Here is a 16,995-nt window from a genome sequence, read left to right as displayed (position 1 = left end):
TCTTTTTGTCTTCCCATCTTCGGGTATGAAGTGAGCCCAGTTTCCTAGGAACTCCACCTACCCGAAATAAGCATGTAGAGCGCCAAGTCTCATGGACCAAGAAGAAATTGGCACAGAATGCAGTGCTTTGTGTATCTTTACAACTACCTTAATGAGAGTGTGTTAAATGTTTTGTAAATTCCACTGCTTAAAATGTGTGCTCTCTTTGTCGTGAAGGGCGCCTGGTATAAAATGATGGCTAAAGGAAAAGAGGGAGGGAGGGGACGGGGGGGGGGGGCTGAACGCACAGATTCAGGAAAATCTCTCCCCCTATCTATTGCCCTAGGCTTTTCAATAGCAGGAACTTAGCTTGCTGGGCTGAACATTGTTTTAATGCACCTTCCTAAAAGGATCTTTGACTTGGTAAGTGCGTGTGATGCATACTTTTCATGTTATACCACGAATGCCACTTAGCACGTCCGCTAGACAGAGCAGCGGTACAGCATGGGGCAGGGTGCCCCTGACAGGCTTTTAAAAGGGCCTGGATGCCAATGCACATTCCAACATTTTCCACAAAAAAAGAAACAGGAGCCTGCGAAGGACATGGTGGTTCTCCCTCATGGCACACCCACATGCCTGCCTGGTTCGGTGGGAGAGTCATCAGCAAATAGGAGAGAGGCAGGAGAGGCAGTAGGTTAAGTGTCCCCAGAGTTGTCTTTCTTTGCCGATGCACATTGCATCCTACAAGCAAGTTGTGCAAGATGGACACGGGGAGGCCTGGCTCTCTGTTTTAATGTCCTCTGTTTGCCTGGGTGTGTTTGTAAATATGACCGCTGGCCTCCAGCGGGGTGTTTGAAGCCCTCCTCCTCCTTCCAGGTAGAGTCAGTGTGGGAGAAATGTTTTAAACAATTTTCTCTTGAAATGGTTTTATACTATAGGTGGAATTGGATAGGGGTGGGGGACAATTTGTGAAAACTGGCCTTTGGGAACTTAACCCCCTCATGATCAGCCAGTTTTCTAAATGTGTGTGTGTGTGTGTGTGAGAGAGAGAGAGAGAGAGAGAGAGAGAGAGAGAGAGAGAGAGAGAGAGAGAGAGAGAGAGAGAGAGAGAGAGAGACAAGGAACAGGAGCCAGATTGAAACAGAGATGAGTGAGGAGAGGGTGCAGGATCTCTAAGTGGCTGCACGGTGTTCGGAGGGCCCTCGGGACCACAAAGCACTTCCACCGTGGGCTGGGATTCTAGGGAGAGCTGGCTTCAGAGCTCTGTGCTCTCAAACAGGCCCCAGCCTTCCAGATCATGTAGAGAAAGAAGAGCAAGCCATTTAGTCCACGATGTGCAGAGCGCTATATAGGAACTATCTTTTTTGTGCTCACAACTCTGCGGGGGGCAGTAGTGTAGCTGCGTTTTGCAGGGGAGGCAATGAGGTCCCCGGCAGTTGACTCTTTTTGCAAGAGCACACAGCTAGTGAGCAGCTGCGCTAGAACTGGAGACCCAGGTCAGCTGGACCCCGGAATCCCTGCCTTCCACCAAAATATTGTCTTCCCCTAGCGTCATCTGCATTCCCGTCTGTGTTTGTGGGTTTCTTTGCAGGCTAGGGGGGGGGTGCATTCTTGAGTACCCCCTGTGCTGCATAGGGACTTGAGAGGGGCTTGAAGAGTAAATAAATCCAGAAGGTTGGGTTTTCACTGCAGCACAAATACAACCCCTTCAGCTGGGGCTCCCAAGCGGGATTAAGGAAGAAGCACCGCCATGGAATGGAAAGTTTCCCCACGCACGGCGCTTCCCCGCGGGTAGCCGATCGCTGTCGTCCAGTTCAGGGCTTGCCTGTGTTTCTCGGGCGTGGAAAAAACCCCAAGTTACAGGAATGCTACCGAGCGAGAGGCGCTCGGAGGCATGGAAAGGGTGGGATGGGGTGCGCGGGGCTGGGGTCGGGAGTGGAGTGCGGGGGTGCGCGGAGCGAGCCGTCCTTCCCCAGGGGAGCCTCGGCAAAGAGATCGGGCGAGCCCGGGGTCCGAAGCGGCGCTCCCCGTGAGCCCCGCCCGCCCGCGGGTGGCAAAGCCCTGGGTGCATTGTCTGCACGGTGAGAAATGGGCGAGCGCGCGGCGCCCGCGCTCCCCGCTCCCAGCTCCCCGCTCCGCGCTCCCCGCTCCCCGCCTCTCCGCGGCTGTCTGCCTTTGCAGGGCTGCTGGGAGTTTTTAAGCTCTGTGAGAATCCTGGGAGTTGGTGATGTCAGACTGGTTGGGTCATTTGAAGGTTAGCAGCCCGGGAAGGGTTCACGGAAAGTTCACTCGCATATATTAGGCAATTCAATCTTTCATTCTCTGTGACAGAAGTAGTAGGAAGTGAGCTGTACGGAGGCAGGAGGGTCTATTCTTTGCCAAAGGGGGGACCGGCATTCCCCCAGCCGAGCTGCGGGAGCACCCACATCCCGAGGACGCCGAGACCCGTGCGGGGTCGGTCTGGGCACCGTCGGGGTCGGATCCGGATCGCGGTCGGAAGGCTTCGGGCAGACGTTTGCTTGGAAGGAGAACTCGGGATCTTGCTGGGAACCCCCCGCCCCGGCTGGATTGGCCGAGCAAGCCTGGAAAATGGTAAATGATCATTTGGATCAATTACAGGCTTTTAGCTGGCTTGTCTGTCATAATTCATGATTCGGGGCTGGGAAAAAGACCAACAGCCTACGTGCCAAAAAAGGGGCAGAGTTTGATGGAGTTGGGTGGACTTTTCTATGCCATTTGCCTCCGCACCTAGAGGATAAGCACTTTTGCAGACATCTGGTGCAGGGGAGATCATGTTTGACTGTATGGATGTTCTCTCATTGAGTCCCGGGCAAATCCTGGATTTCTACACCGCGAGCCCGTCTTCCTGCATGCTCCAGGAGAAAGCTCTCAAAGCATGCTTCAGTGGATTGACCCAAACCGAGTGGCGGCACCGGCACACTGCTCAATGTAGGTTTATTATTTTTTTTTCCCCCTTCTACCAAGAAAAAAAAATGTCTCTCTTGCATGCAGCGAAGACATCGGAAATCAACTGCATTGGTAGCAAGACAAAGGATTTAATGATTTAATGCTGAAAGGGTGTGTGATCTGCTGGCATGCATATTGATTCCTTCTGCTGACATGTTCCTGTTAGATGTTTTCTTCCCAAACAGCCCCTCCCGCACCCTTGTTTCTCTGCTTCTCAACCTGAAAGCCTCTGGGAAATAAGTTTTTAAAATATGCAAGGGGTGGGGTGGTGGGGGGAGACAGGGTGACCCCAGGACTTAGCAACCTTCTTCAAAGAGGGCAGTTTGAGGTGCAGTTGTTACTAAGATGTGTGCAGAGGGGAATTTAACTTTGCTGTTCTTGGGATGAGCTACGAGTTGTCAATCGGACTCCCCACCACCCCCAAGGTGTGTATTTCAACAGTCCAAAGTAATTAAAATATGACATCTTCCTTGCAAGGAATTTAGCCTAAGGTGGCTGCTGCTGCCCCTGAAGTTCATAAACCACTAGCTAAATGTGCTGCCCCCAGTGTTTTCCTTGCTAAGGAAAGGCAATATTTCTTAGCATTGACCCTGCTGCCACCTCTCCGAGTAGCCGTGTTGCTCTAAGAAGTTGTTGTTTTGCTAGAAAACTACTGGCAATGAACACCTCTTGGGTTGAGCCATTCATTATTGCCATTTCTTGCAATTCAGCCTGGGCTTCAGTTGTGGAAAGGAAACATAAGTGTGGAAACCACATCTTAAAAAAAAAAAGACTATTTGGTTATCTGATGCTGACACCAGGCCTAAGCGCGCATCTGGTCAACAGTAGCCGGCTGCAGGCTTGAGAAATGACCAGAAGTCCCAGCACATCCCACCTTCCCGTGGTCGTAGTGGGAGCCTGCAGGACACTTCTTGCCCTGACAGTGATTTAGATAAATAGCTCAGCTATCTATCAAAATGTTTTTAGTACTTGATTTCACCGTCTATTGGAGCCTCAGCCTGAAAATGACATTTAAAATCTTTGTTTTTGAAGAGGTCAAAGTTTAACTGGGAGAAATTGAGTTTTTTTCCCCTTAATAACAAGATGGCTTGTATCTAAAGGGAAAAAGGGAAAAGGGCAGAGAAGGAACAATGACAAGATTTCATCTGCCCTCTCTGAAACTTTTCCTTAAGGATAAAGACTTGGTTCTTGGGGTCAGGAAATCAACAGGTTTGTAACTGAAAAATCAATAACGTTCGGATGCCAGGAGTTTGCTCCTCTGGCTTAACTTTTCACGGAGTCAAACAAAACGGGGGCAAAAAGAACGTCGCTTTCAGAAAACATTTTACTTAATCTTGAGCTGCGCCCCCAAAAGCCTTGTCTTTCCTGCTGCCCGTTTTCTTTTGAGAAAATCAAAGAATCTGTTACAAGATAATTTTCCGATCCACTAACCAATCTCTGAGACTTGCCTTTTTCTGTAGTAATTAAAACAGTATGAACAATTTCATTGAGAATCCTAGTTGAACTCTGAAACTTTTCCGTGTAAGAGAAAAGTTTTTTGGAACAGATCTTTAATGGAAGGGGAGAAAATGTTCAGGACTGGGCATAAAGATATTAGACTGAATGGAGGTTTTTGATATGCAGCCATTTCCCCTTTTGTAATTAACCCTCCAAACAAGCCTATTAAGTTGTGTGAGCTTGGGGGGAAGCTTTGTTTGTTCTTGAACAAGTTAAACAAGGGATTTGCCTTATCTGGGGAGAAAGAGTGGTGAATGTGTCATTCGCCTAGGGCCAGCCGATAAGCAAGAAGTGTGGAGAACAGCAAAGTCCAGCTAATCAAAGAAGCTTGCATTAGAAAAAGTAAATACAGGCATTTGACAAAGGGATTTCAGAAATTCCAGTGTCTTATTTTTGTAAGCAGAGCAATTAATGCTTATTGTGGTCAATTTCACCAGGGTCTAAATCCCACATCCCGACTCTGGGTTAAATGAATAAAATGTAAATATTGCTGTGTTCCTGCAGAGATGTTTTATCTTCCAAAACCCACTTCATGACTGGTCAGTTTCCTTGCTTGCGCGCGATTAAGATTTTAAATGTAAACAAAAACTTTTTTAAAAGAAAGAAAGAAAACCTCTAACAGATGTCTTCCAGGCAGTGTGTGTTTCAGGGTGGCATAGCTGGTTGGGGTTTTTGAAATAAAAAGCACATTAGCACTGTGTTCGTATGAGAAGTAAGAACGTAAAACCCACAACCTTTTCTATTGTATTTAATGGCTTTTTCCATGAGAAGCAGATCTGTTTGTGCTCTTATCCCTGAGAAAACAGTGGGCCAGGAGGAGGGAAAAAATAGTCCTGAATTCCAACCAAGACTGTTTTCTACTTTGAGATCCTACGTGTGTTAATTAGAGTTCAACACCTCCCGCCCGGCCCCCCAGCCTAGAACCTACCAGAGACTTCTTTGGAAAGGTGTTGGGAGAGTCCCTTTATTTTCTCTTTCATTTCAAAGACAGAACAGTAATAATACCAACCGGCTGTTGGTTGGAGAAGCCCCTGTGAATTGCTTGTTATAAAAATTGGGAGGTTAGAATTTAGAGGTCCAGTCAGGGTCTGAAGTGTAAATAATACTGACTGAAGGCCGTCCCTGGAAGGTATCTTCTCTTTAGAGGCCTCGTGGATTGTCTGGGTGTTAGTCTGCCCAGATGTTTTCGGCATTAATTGCTCAGTGGACGTAGGATAAATCTTCATATTTTTGCTCGGTGAAATCCTAAGAGTGATTGATCCTTTCCCTGTCATCTTCCCATTAACAAACACATCAGAACAAAAAAGAGGAAAAATATTTTTCCTTAAGAAAGACATTAATGAGGAGGAACACCCCCCCCCCCCAGTTTTTAAAATAACAGTGGCGATGCATGATTCAGGAATGAACAAAGGCTCCTTTCCAAAGGCTGGCTCCCGAATTTTCGAATTACACAGTATCCAACTCCTCTCCTAGGGAGATATAAATTGGGGTCAACGTGGCAAAATCAAAGATGCTCTTGAGAAAGAGAGCCCAAATAAAGCCTGACAGCCACTGTATGAATTGAATGGGGCTTTGAATAAATATTTTGGTGAAAAGGCCCAATTGTTTTCCTAAAGTAGGACATAATTTTCTGCTTCTCAGCCACATGACATTGGTAACTAACAGCATCAGAAAGAAGAAAAGGGAATTCTCCAACCTCAGAGGGTCCAGGGCTGGGGCCCTGTAACAAGTAGAGAATTAGGATTGTCGGAATCCAGGTAAACTGGTGAAGAAACATGAAAACTGCCCACTACCGATGGGTCATTAAGCACAAGCACACGCGCGCCTCCTCTGCTTACTGAGTACCCCTTCCCTGTCAGGGGCTGTAAACTGGAAAAGAGGCTTGGATCTGTGTACTAGCCAAACCTAGAAGCAGAACCTTCGATCTATGAACCTGTTCGTTGCAGATTAGCAAGGAGGCACGCGGAAGCCGTGCTTACCTTGCTTCGTGAGCATTGCGATACTGGACGAATTGCTCTGTACATTACAGGAAACACCGCGAGTTTAAGTTTTATCCTGCATTAAAAAATAACACGTCCTAACAATAGAAATTGCCCGTTTAAACAGACAAAAGCTATGGAATTGATTTAGGATTTATAGTTATGATGTGATTTGCCAGCCTACACGTCAAGCCGTCGCACTGGATCAGGCCGTTCTGTTTTTAATAGAGAACTGGCCTCAGTGAAATGCTGATAGGCTACCTGGCCCGAACCAGAAGTTTTCTCCTGTCTGGAGGACAGGCCCTGAGCATAGTGTTACCACTAATCACAGGCAGTATTGTTACCGTCTTGTCTTTAGACAGCGAGTAAAGGACAATTCTCCTGGATATCCGATGTTTATAATTTACCTGAGCACATGTGAAAGTCTACCCCCTTGGCTGAAAAGGGGGGAAGGGGGCAGAACCTAACTGTTTTTGTCTTTATACATTCCAGCAGCATCATTAAACTATAGCCCAGAAGGCAAATGCACGATACATGGTTATGATTATAAACTCTGTTCTCAGGAATTTGTCATCTTGAAAACACCTTTTTTAAAAAAAGTAAGGCTGGGCATTTTGAAGTTAAAAAGTTCCACTCTGAGGGAAGATGGCAATGCAAAAGGTCAGAGAGAACTTTCCGATCCGCACAGCACCTGCCTGCAGCAGTACGGATGGGGTTATGGGAACTAGATGTATGAAGAAGGCTCTTCTGTAGCGTCTGAGTTACGTGCCAGGCTCATCAGTGTATCCAGAAGTGACGTTTTTATTCTTGAGATGTTCGAGCATAAATTCAGTTAACTATCAATGAAATAGATTATTTCATTAATAGGAATTTTTGATGACGGTTAATCAGAAAAATGTTGGCTGAAAACCTTTCCAAAAGATATTAGTGTAGAGGCTGGCCTTTCAAATTACAGGGTCGTTACGACCGTCATGTATGTCTGCTTTTCTAGAATAACCCACTTTCAAATATTACTACCACAGTTCCCACATAAATCACTGAAATATGCCAGAGATTTCAATATTACGACATCTCCCAGGCTGCCCCTTGAGCCCAGGAGTGGCACAGAAAGTCTTTGTTGGAATGCTATGGTCAGTGTAATGCGCACGCTCACAGCTTCATTTTTCCATTATGACTGAAGATCGCCTTGTGCTTTGGGGTCATTCTTCGGCACTTGAGGCCCTTTTGTGGCAACTGCGGATCGGTAAAGAGGAAGCATCCCGTGTGTGTGTGTGTGTGTGTGTGTGTGTGTGTGTGTGTGTGTGTGTGTGTGTGTGTGTGAGAGAGAGAGAGAGAGAGAGAGAGAGAGAGAGAGAGAGAGAGAATTAAACTGAATTGTTGCAAAGAATCTGTAAATCTGTTTATCCCTCTCTTGCCAACTTCTTAAAAAGTTAGAGTTGGGGGTGATGGGGTGGGGGAGGAGGCAGGGCCCAGTGAACTCAGGTTTCCGATTTGTCTGGATCCTGTCTGTAAGTGGTTTGGCCTAAGTACCTCTTGTTAAGTAGGAGATGAGATAACCTGCCCCATCTGTAAGATCTAATAACACAGCCTCATCAGTCAATACGCTGCCCCCAATTCTCTTCTCATCTCCAGCTTCTTTATGTCGCCATGGAGAAGCATGAAGCCCAGCCCCTCCCACCCCAACCCATTCTACTCGAACGGGGAAAGTTGCTGAAATGCTCTCTTCCTAGCAGAGTAGATGCCGGTCTGCAAGCATTTTGCTGGGTGCCCTGAGCTTTCCAGTGTTTCTGAGAAGAGAATTCAACTGGACCCTGGATCTGCTGGCTTGCTACTTCTCTGACCTTGCAGAGTGGGAAACTGAATGGGAACAGGGCATTCAAGAAAGAAGATTCTCACCCCTACTCCATCAGGTGGAGGTAACAGGAACTGACGTCAGCCAGGTGGCCTCACCTGGCCAAGAATTTCCTCTGGTTGGGCACGTGGATTCCAAAAGCCTCCAGGCCTCCCACAGAACTGCAGATGAGCCAGTTCAGAGGAGGGGTGAAAGTGAATTCAAAAAGGGGTGATTGATCTTGGGGATCAGTGTTCCTTAGCTCCCTGCCCGCCAAGAGATATATCTTATGAACAGAACAAAGAATAATCTGGATAGGGAGGGTGATTTGAATAACAGCAGATTCCGAGACTGTAATTGCAATTTTACATTCTTATGTAATAGGTGTTCGTTTCCCAGGTGTCAACAATTTCACCCTGATGCTTCTTAAGACAGCAGTCATCAAATGTGATCCAGCCCCGAACCCTGCCAACTTTCCACATGGAACAAAAAGTGAGGGAATTCTCATTGTGGAAGCTAATCCCTACGACTCGGATTGACTTTTATAAGCACTCCATCCCCACCCCCATCCGCATCATGTGACAGTACGGTTAAGGTGATTCCATTCTGCCACCAGCCCTAATAAAACCACCTCACGGGTTTCCTCCCTTCTTTCTAGCCTTTTCTCTGAGACCCAGACTTCTTGCCTGTAAAAGTTGCGCCCATTTGGGATAGTGAAAAACTGGAATGAAAGGACCCGGTTTTATTTTTTTTCTTTTAATTTGTGAGTTCCCTTCAGCCTATTCCTATCTTATTAGGGGCTGGGGGCGGTGTGTGTGAGTGTGTGTTTTAGGTGTAGGAGTTAATGCTTTTAATTTGACCAGGATCTAGTGGATTGCTTTTGGGGTACCTGTTCCAGCAGGCTGGTAGCACAGTGGTGAGAGGTCTCAACTTCTAACCCAAGGATTAGGGGTTCCAATCCACCAGCTGCCCCACAGAAGAAAGAGGGGGGAGTCCGATTCTGTAACGATTGATAGCCCTGGAAAGCCTATGGGGCAGTGTTTCCACGTTGTATAAGGTCAGTAGGCATCCTGATCAGCTTGACAGCAGAGGGTCGGTTAATTACAGTTCTCTGTAGATGATTCAAATGTTACCAACTTCGGGTGGGGGTGGGGCGCAATTTCAAAATACTACGTTAAAACATAAGGCATCAAGGACCTAATAAGATGAACGTTTTCAGTTTTTCTCCAATATCCAGAGATGGGGCAAACCTCATCTCTAAATCCCCTCTTCTCAAAAACATTAACGCTTCCACGGCTACAGTACCTTGGTCTCCTCATCAAAGTCTGTAATTATAAAAAGGCTGATGATATAAAGACCATTTCAGCTTCAAAAGATTTTTTTTAGGGTCTGGTCTATTGGAAAACTTGGGGGTATAATTAACTGAAATGGAAATGGAGGCAAGCAGAATTTAGTTCCTGATGTTTTAATTTAGCGCACTCCTGCCATGTGTTATTGAAGAGAATTCTTAAAGGCAAACATAATTATTTCATTATGGTCCTCAGAATGTTTTCATCGGCCTTAATGACAAGAAGCTGCATAAAAAGGCATACATTTTAATTAGTCCTCATATTTACATCAGATAAATAACAAATAATTGATGGAAAACAAGCCTTTGGAATGGATGATTTCACATAGTGTGCTGGTTACAGTTTAATGATGAAACATCTCTCTGGTGCTTTGCATTTTAATTACGCAGACATAAGAACGGGGGTGCTGTGGAACTGCAGGGCTGTGGCTACCGTGTTTATTACCCAACCCGACCCCCCCCCCCCCACTAAGCTCCGTGACGCAGAAGTCGACAAAGGTGGCTGGACGTGCTTTCTCCCAGCAAGTCACCTGGCGGCTGCACTCGCCGTACTGCAGTTGTCAGCGCGCATTTTGACCACTTTTATTGTATGTCTCAGCTTTTTGGACTCGGGTTGTCAGGCGTTTCACATGTGATTTCTCTTGGACACGCCCTCCCCCATCATCTCTTCCTGCCTGTTTTAAAGTCTTGCATCAGTCTCTTGCAAAACGTGCACTGGACATTCAGAGGATCTTCTTCCATGCTGTAGGGGCTGCTTCACCTTGGATTTTCTAGGAAGGCCCATTTCCCATGATTCATCCGTTTTGGTGTACAGAACACTAATTGTTATTATTGATTTTAAATTCCGTGACCATTACAAGTAACCCAGATGACTGGCAGATAAAGGGTAATAATCCATGGCGTTCTGGAACTGTTTCATGTTTGTCTGGAGTACTTTATGTGATCAATATTAACTGCCCCATTGAAACTCACTGCTGTATCAAATAACAGTCAATCAAATGAATGTGCTTAGAGATTATTTATTGAAAGCTTTAATTGTTCACTGGGGTCCTGCTTATCAGAGGAAACAATAGGAACGAGAGAGGAGATGGACAGGTTTGGATTTGCAGGCAAAGTTGGGGAATGCAGATGAGCAGGGTCTCTCTCTGCGACTTGGGTCAGGGTTCTGGTGGATAGAAGTCTCAAATACTCTTGAAGAGGCTGTCCCACAGACTCTACACACGCACAAGGCCTCCAGAGAGAGGGTGGTCTAGTAATGTTCTCGCCCTCCACTGGAGGCTGCCACAAGGTGTCGGAGCATCGCCCGCGCCTCCTCACTTACATTACCGTCACTGGCATCTCGCTCCCTCTGTTTCTGCCGTTGCTCCGTGCGTGCTCTGGGATAATGGAAATAGCCTGACTTGACAGAGGATCAATTTCTGCTTCTATGGAATGAGAGTAGTTATGTCCACACTGCAGGATTTGTAGGAGGATCAGAGAACAGTGTGCTGTAGGATACTGTTCTTACCCTGGACCTCTGCCGGCACAATGATTAAGAGCTCAGTTGCTAACTTCAGGGTCGGTGGTTCGAACCCACCAGCTCCTCCATGGGAGGGATGCATGATAATCTGCTTCCATAAAGATTTCTACCCATAGAGATCCTCTGGGTCAGTTCTCTGTCCTATCGAGTTGATATGAATAGGAATTGATTCAACGTCAACAATAAAGCCAAACTCACTGCCATCGAGTTAATTCTGACACATGCAAACCCTGACTCAATGTCAGTGGGTTCTTCTCCTCCTCCTCCTCCTCCTCCTCCTCCTCTTTTTCCTCCTCTCCTCCTCCTCTTCTTCCTCCTTCTCCTCCTCCTCCTCCTCCTCCTCTTCCTCCTCCTCCACCTCTGCCTCCTCCTCCTCCTCCTCCTCCTCCTCCTCCTCCTCCTCCTCCTCCTCCTTCTTCTTCTTCTTCTTCTTCTTCTTCTTCTTCTTCTTCTTCTTCTTCTTCTTCTTCTTGAGGGGGTATATTTTCATCCTAAAAAGCTCACAGCCTTGGGGAGACCTTCTGCTCTGGTTCTGACTTTGCACCTGTGACTTATTTGCCTTCACTTAGCGTGAACAGTGCTTTTTAGCCAGTGTCTTGTATCCCCCGTGAAACACTTCCTATGTTCGTGACTCGTAACTGAAGTTACTGTCCTTACTGTCTATTACATGTTAATAGTTCTGTGCTTCTGACCCAGGGGCATTTATTTAGTTACACCAGGATCCCAGGTGTAGTATATTGATACCTTGGGATTGTGGTGCCGCCGAAGACTGCCGACAGCTCCGCAGACTGCCAGAAGAAAGCAGATGTGTCCTGGAAGGAGTAGCTTGGTGTCTTGAAAGCCAGGATGCTTCTTAAAAGCACGGATGGTGAGATAGCTAGGAGGGAGCTGTCGCTGGAGAAGGACATTGTGCTTGGTAAGGTACAGGGGAGCGAAAACGAGGCAGGTCCTTGACGAGATGGATTGAGCCAGTGGCTGCCACAAGGGATCACACATAACAGTTGTGAGAACAGCACAGGACCAGACTCTTAATACGGTTTCCCACAGGGCCACTGCCTGGGAGCAGACTTGGTGGGCCCTGATAACCACAAGGCCAGGAGCTCCAGAGGATTAAATTTTACAGGTGAGGGCTGTCCCCTTTAGAGTGGTCACAGTACGCTTTGTCTCCTGATGCTGCCCCAGGGGCACGGTGCGTTTTGAGCAGTCACTGACGGATGGGGTCTTGCCTTTGTCTCATCAACAAACAACTGTGGAGCACCTGCCATGATCCCGGCTCTCTGAGATACTCGGTGGGGCCAGCAAGATGAATCAGATACAGTCCCTGCTCTTCGTCTCAAGCCCGGCGGTTACCTAGGCACGGTGACACAAATCCCTTGTCGCACAATTAAGAATCTCAGGATTTTGAACGGACGTGTGCTCTGAGAACCAGGAAGTGGGCGATCCAGTGGACCACATGCATTTTGTCACAATGGAGTGAGCAGGAAGTTTACCTTATAGGTGATCTTTCAAAAGCAGTTCACAAGGAGGGGATTTAAACTTATTCTGGGGTAACGGGGTAGGCAGATGCCGTCCAAACCTTTCTTACAAAACTCACTCTTGAATGGCTATTTCTAGACTGTTCATTAATAAATGATGTTCTTTTAGGGCTTAGGTTTTTAAAAAATGATGTTGTTGACTGCCACTGAGTTGTCCCATGATAACGACACACTCCTGGCCCTGGTCTCCCTCGATGAGCATTTTGTGACCCAGAGCATATTGTGGCTCACTGCGTTTTCACTAGGCCTGGAGGTGTAGCAAGCTACATAGTAGGCTGCTAACTGCAAGGCAGCAGTTCAAAACCACCAGCCATTCCTCGGGAGAAAGATGAGGCTTTTTATTCTCTTAAGCAGCTACAGTCTTGGAAACCCACAGCATTCTACCCTGCCCTATAGGGTCACTGTAAATCAGAATTAACTCAATGGCAGTGGAAAAAATAGGTGTGTGTGTGTGTGTGTGTGCACGCGCGCACAATGTACATCACCCAGCCTTTTTTTCTAGCTAGTCTTCACCTGAGAGGTCCGTTGAAACATGTTCAACATCAAAACAACACGGAACTTCTGACAGATCATGGCTGAGCATAGGGTGTGCTGGTCAGAAGGGAGTTCAATCTCCTGCATGATGTGTGAGAATTCTATCACTGAACTGCCACGGCCCCTGTTACAAATGACTTACTGTTCTTGATAGTTTTTATCGATGTGTCACAAACCACCCCAAAACTTAGTGGCAAACCCCCCAAAGCCACACGATATCATCTCATTGTATGGGGTGACTGGGCTCAGCAGGGCATGTCATCTTCACTACACGGTACAACTTCCTACTTAGGCTGCATGGAGCTAGCAATCCAGGTTAGCTCCCCGGCATAGCTGGTGGTAGAAGTTGGCTGCTGGCTAGCGACTTGGGCAGAACTCCGGACCGTAGGCCCTGTGCCAGGTGTGCGAGAGTAGACGAGGGCTCTGTGCGGGCTTTGGTGCCTGACCTTCCGGCAGCAGACCGCCATGCCCTTCTTCCACTGCCCTTGGCTGGCAGCCACGTGCAAACTGTCACCACGGACCGACCGGGGCTTCTCACAAGACGGCCGCAGTGTTCCCGGAGAAGGCCTCCCGAGGGCGAGGCTTCCAAGAAGGAAGATACAAAAGCTCCCCGCCCTCCTGAAAACTAGATCGAGAATTGACCGAGATTGTATTCCTTCAACAGCGTCTCCCCCGGAATTTAAGGAAAGGCAAAGCGATTTCTAGCGCTTACTGGGGCAGTGAGGTAGAAGTCACCTTTCACCCCCATCCTGATACCACGGAGGCCGGTCGATAAGAAAGAGATCGCTGTCGGCTGGCTACAATGTCTTCTAAGCAGAAAGAATGGAAGCACACGTGTGGGGTTCTTGGTTTAGTTTTTGGCTGGTTCCACGTTTAACAAGACTCAACTGTCACGACTAGACTGGCGCTATCAGCAGTTGATCCTCACTGACTGCCCTCTGAGGAAGGTACGCTTGTCCTCATTTTAGAGAGAACGCAACTGAGCCTCGGAGAAGCCAAGCGACTTGACTGACACCGTCCAGGCTGCACAGGATAGAGCTGGGCTTGCCGCCCCAGGGGGGGCTTCTCTCCAGCCTCGGGTCCCTTGCTCCTCCAGGGCGTCGCAGCACCTGCACCTTCACCTCACAACCGGATGAACAATGCATGCAAACTTCTAAAGGACAGGCACCTCAACACCCCCAGAGAAGGCCCCTAGGGGTCTCGGTGTGGGAGACGAGTAGGAGAGAAGCGAGGAAAGAATTCTAACTCATCCGGTTTCCTTTGATGGAGCCATTTCTCTCATACGCCACCCTCTTTTAAACGGAGGAAACTCTGCCCAGAGACTGAGGCAGTTTGACTCCGTTGCCCCTTTGTTTTGACATCCTGTTTGTGATTCAGGCCTCTGCTGGTGGAGTCCGTGCTGGAGCGCACAGAAGGAGCGGGGCATCGGAGGAGGTGCAGGGGCCAGAGGAGAGAACTGCTCATGTTCCTGTCATTCTGGCTCACCCAGGAACCCTCCTCTAGACGGGCTGCCGAAGGTCCAGCCTGTGCGGCCTCTCCGCAAAGTTGCACTGTTGTGTCTTCTGGCATCCAGGAAAAGAGTGTAAAAAAGCAAGCAAGCTTTCTGAGAGATGGGGCCATTGACTCTGAAGATTTCATATTTGGCAGTCATCTCAAGTACTATTGTGTTTAGAAAGCCCCACATCTAAGATAAACCATAGCTCTTTAGTCAAGTTTAGGTCAATAATAATCCTTGTGAAACACTTAGATAATCACATCTCAGCAGTTTCAAAGATAAATTAAAATTCAAAACATGGTTCGAATTGTTGGATGTTTATATACCACGTTCTACCTTTGGATTACAAGAAAGGGCTTCCAGAAGTTTTCTGAAAAGGCCCGGTATCTTTTAATTCCGGTTTCCGATGAACCCGGGTATACTGTGAGGAAATGAAGAGACAGCTGCATTTAAATCACACTCTTGAGGATGCACAGTGGGTGCTACATGGAAGCCCTTTGAACCTGCGAGATGCTGTGATTGATGCAGTGCGGTGTGGTGCAGGGCTGGGTGGAGCCAGGCAGTGTGGACAGTGGGGAGCAGTGTGCTGTGGGGGCAGTGCAGTGCGGTGTGGTGCAGAGCTGGGTGGCACAGTCTCGTGCAGTGTGGAACCAGGCAGTGCAGAACAGTGGGGAGCAGTGTGCTGTGTGGACAGAGCAGTGTGGGACAGCACAGCACCGTGGGGTACAGGAGCACCGTGGGGTACAGGAGCACCGTGGGGTACAGGAGCACTGTGCGGTACAGGAGCACCGTGCGGTACAGGAGCATCGTGGGGTACAGGAGCACCGTGTGGTACAGGAGTACCGTGTGGTACAGGAGCACCGTGGGGTACAGGAGCACCATGCGCTGTGATGCAAGGCAGTGGGGTCCCATGCAGTGTAGCATGGGACAGTAAAATTAGGCAGGTGGGTGCTCGTTGTCCGGTGCATGCTGTAAAAGGTTGAATGAGCCCATGCTGTCTCAGCTGTTCATTGGTAGAGTGGATCCGTTACATTTACCGTGCAAACTTATCATAGACTTTAATAGTAAAGTGTATTTGAAGTTCCTAGGAACAGATAATATTCAGCAAATTGATTGTTTTCCTTATGTTGTTATTAAAAACTTCCATATGTAGAAAGTTGAAATAATTTTACGATAAATACTTACTTACCACCATTGAAAAGTTGAAATAATTTTACGATACTTAGGTACTTACCACCATTGTTGACTATAAAGGTATACTAGTTTGGTTTTCGGTTTTTGACCCATTTTGGGTTGTGTGTGTGTGTGTGTGTGTGTGTGTGTGTGTGTGTGTTTTCAGCCAGTTATTAGATCTTTTAGAGTGGTTGGCGGTTCCAACATTTAAGCCCCCAGCTGCTCACTGTAAGGTTGGAGGTTCAGATCCACAGAGTGCTCAGATGAAAGGTCTGCTGGTCTAGCTCTGGAAACCTGGTCCTTGAGAGCCCCCCTGAGTACAGGTTCCACCCTGGCATCCATGAGTTACTATGGTTGGAGATGACTCAGCAGCCACGGTGTAGGTGTGTACTCCCGATTCGCCTCTAGTTTCTCAGCACTCGGCGAGCAGTGAGAAGGTAGATGGATGGGCTTTGTGAGAGGGACGGACGTTGTAGGCGCCCAGTGGGCTCAGGCGTAACAAGGGAAGGATGGCGCAGGATCAGGCAGTGTTTCTTCTGTCAGACGCGGGGTCACTAAGACGAGGAACCAGCCGGACGGCACCTGTCGATAGCAACAGCCCAGTGCTTAGGAGCGCTGGTGGCTCTGTGGGGTAGCCATGGGGCTGTCAACCACACAGCCAGTGGTTCAAACCCACTCGATGCTCTGAAGAAGAAAAATGAGGTTGTCTACTTTGTGAAGCGGTCTAGCCTTAGAAATTCTCAGGAGCAGTTCTGCCCTGTTCCATGGGGAGCAGCAGGTCCGAATCCGTTTGATGGCAGGGGCTTGAGTTTAGTCTAGTACTTCTTCCATGGTCGAAGTAAACTCTGGAGTAATCCATGGATATTTTATAATCCAGGGATTTATAAAAGATATAAACATATCTTTTAATATATTCCGTTTTCCTGGCATTGCAGGTGGCTCTTCTATAGATGGCTGTCTAGCACTTGAAGCACCTTATGTAATTTATCACTAATTTCATTTTCAGTAGCCTCCTCTACCTGTGGGCTGCTACCTTGGCCAATGCAGCTCGATATACTTCGGCTGTTCCTATTCAATATTTATTCATTTTCTTTGTTGTTTTCCCTCCCCCTTTAGGCTTTACTCTTCTCTTCTGCTA

General features: G+C 47.7%; 1 protein-coding gene across 1 annotated transcript in view; it reads left to right on the top strand.

Annotated features, from left to right (window-relative positions):
• The first annotated feature begins 2,231 nt into the window (after nt 1–2,231).
• Nucleotides 2,232–16,995, top strand: part of RARB (retinoic acid receptor beta) — a 189,865-nt gene continuing 175,101 nt past the window's right edge. Inside the window, exon 1 of the mRNA XM_075547146.1 lies at nt 2,232–2,928. Within this exon, the coding sequence (XP_075403261.1) occupies nt 2,772–2,928 (157 nt within the window). The 5' untranslated portion in view covers nt 2,232–2,771. The remainder of the gene's footprint in view (nt 2,929–16,995) is intronic.

This window comes from Tenrec ecaudatus, chromosome 4 (genome assembly GCF_050624435.1).
Source record: "Tenrec ecaudatus isolate mTenEca1 chromosome 4, mTenEca1.hap1, whole genome shotgun sequence".
Lineage (NCBI taxonomy): Eukaryota > Metazoa > Chordata > Mammalia > Afrosoricida > Tenrecidae > Tenrec > Tenrec ecaudatus.
The sequence above is the reverse complement of the archived record's forward strand: the minus strand, read 5'-3'. Positions and strand labels throughout refer to the sequence as shown.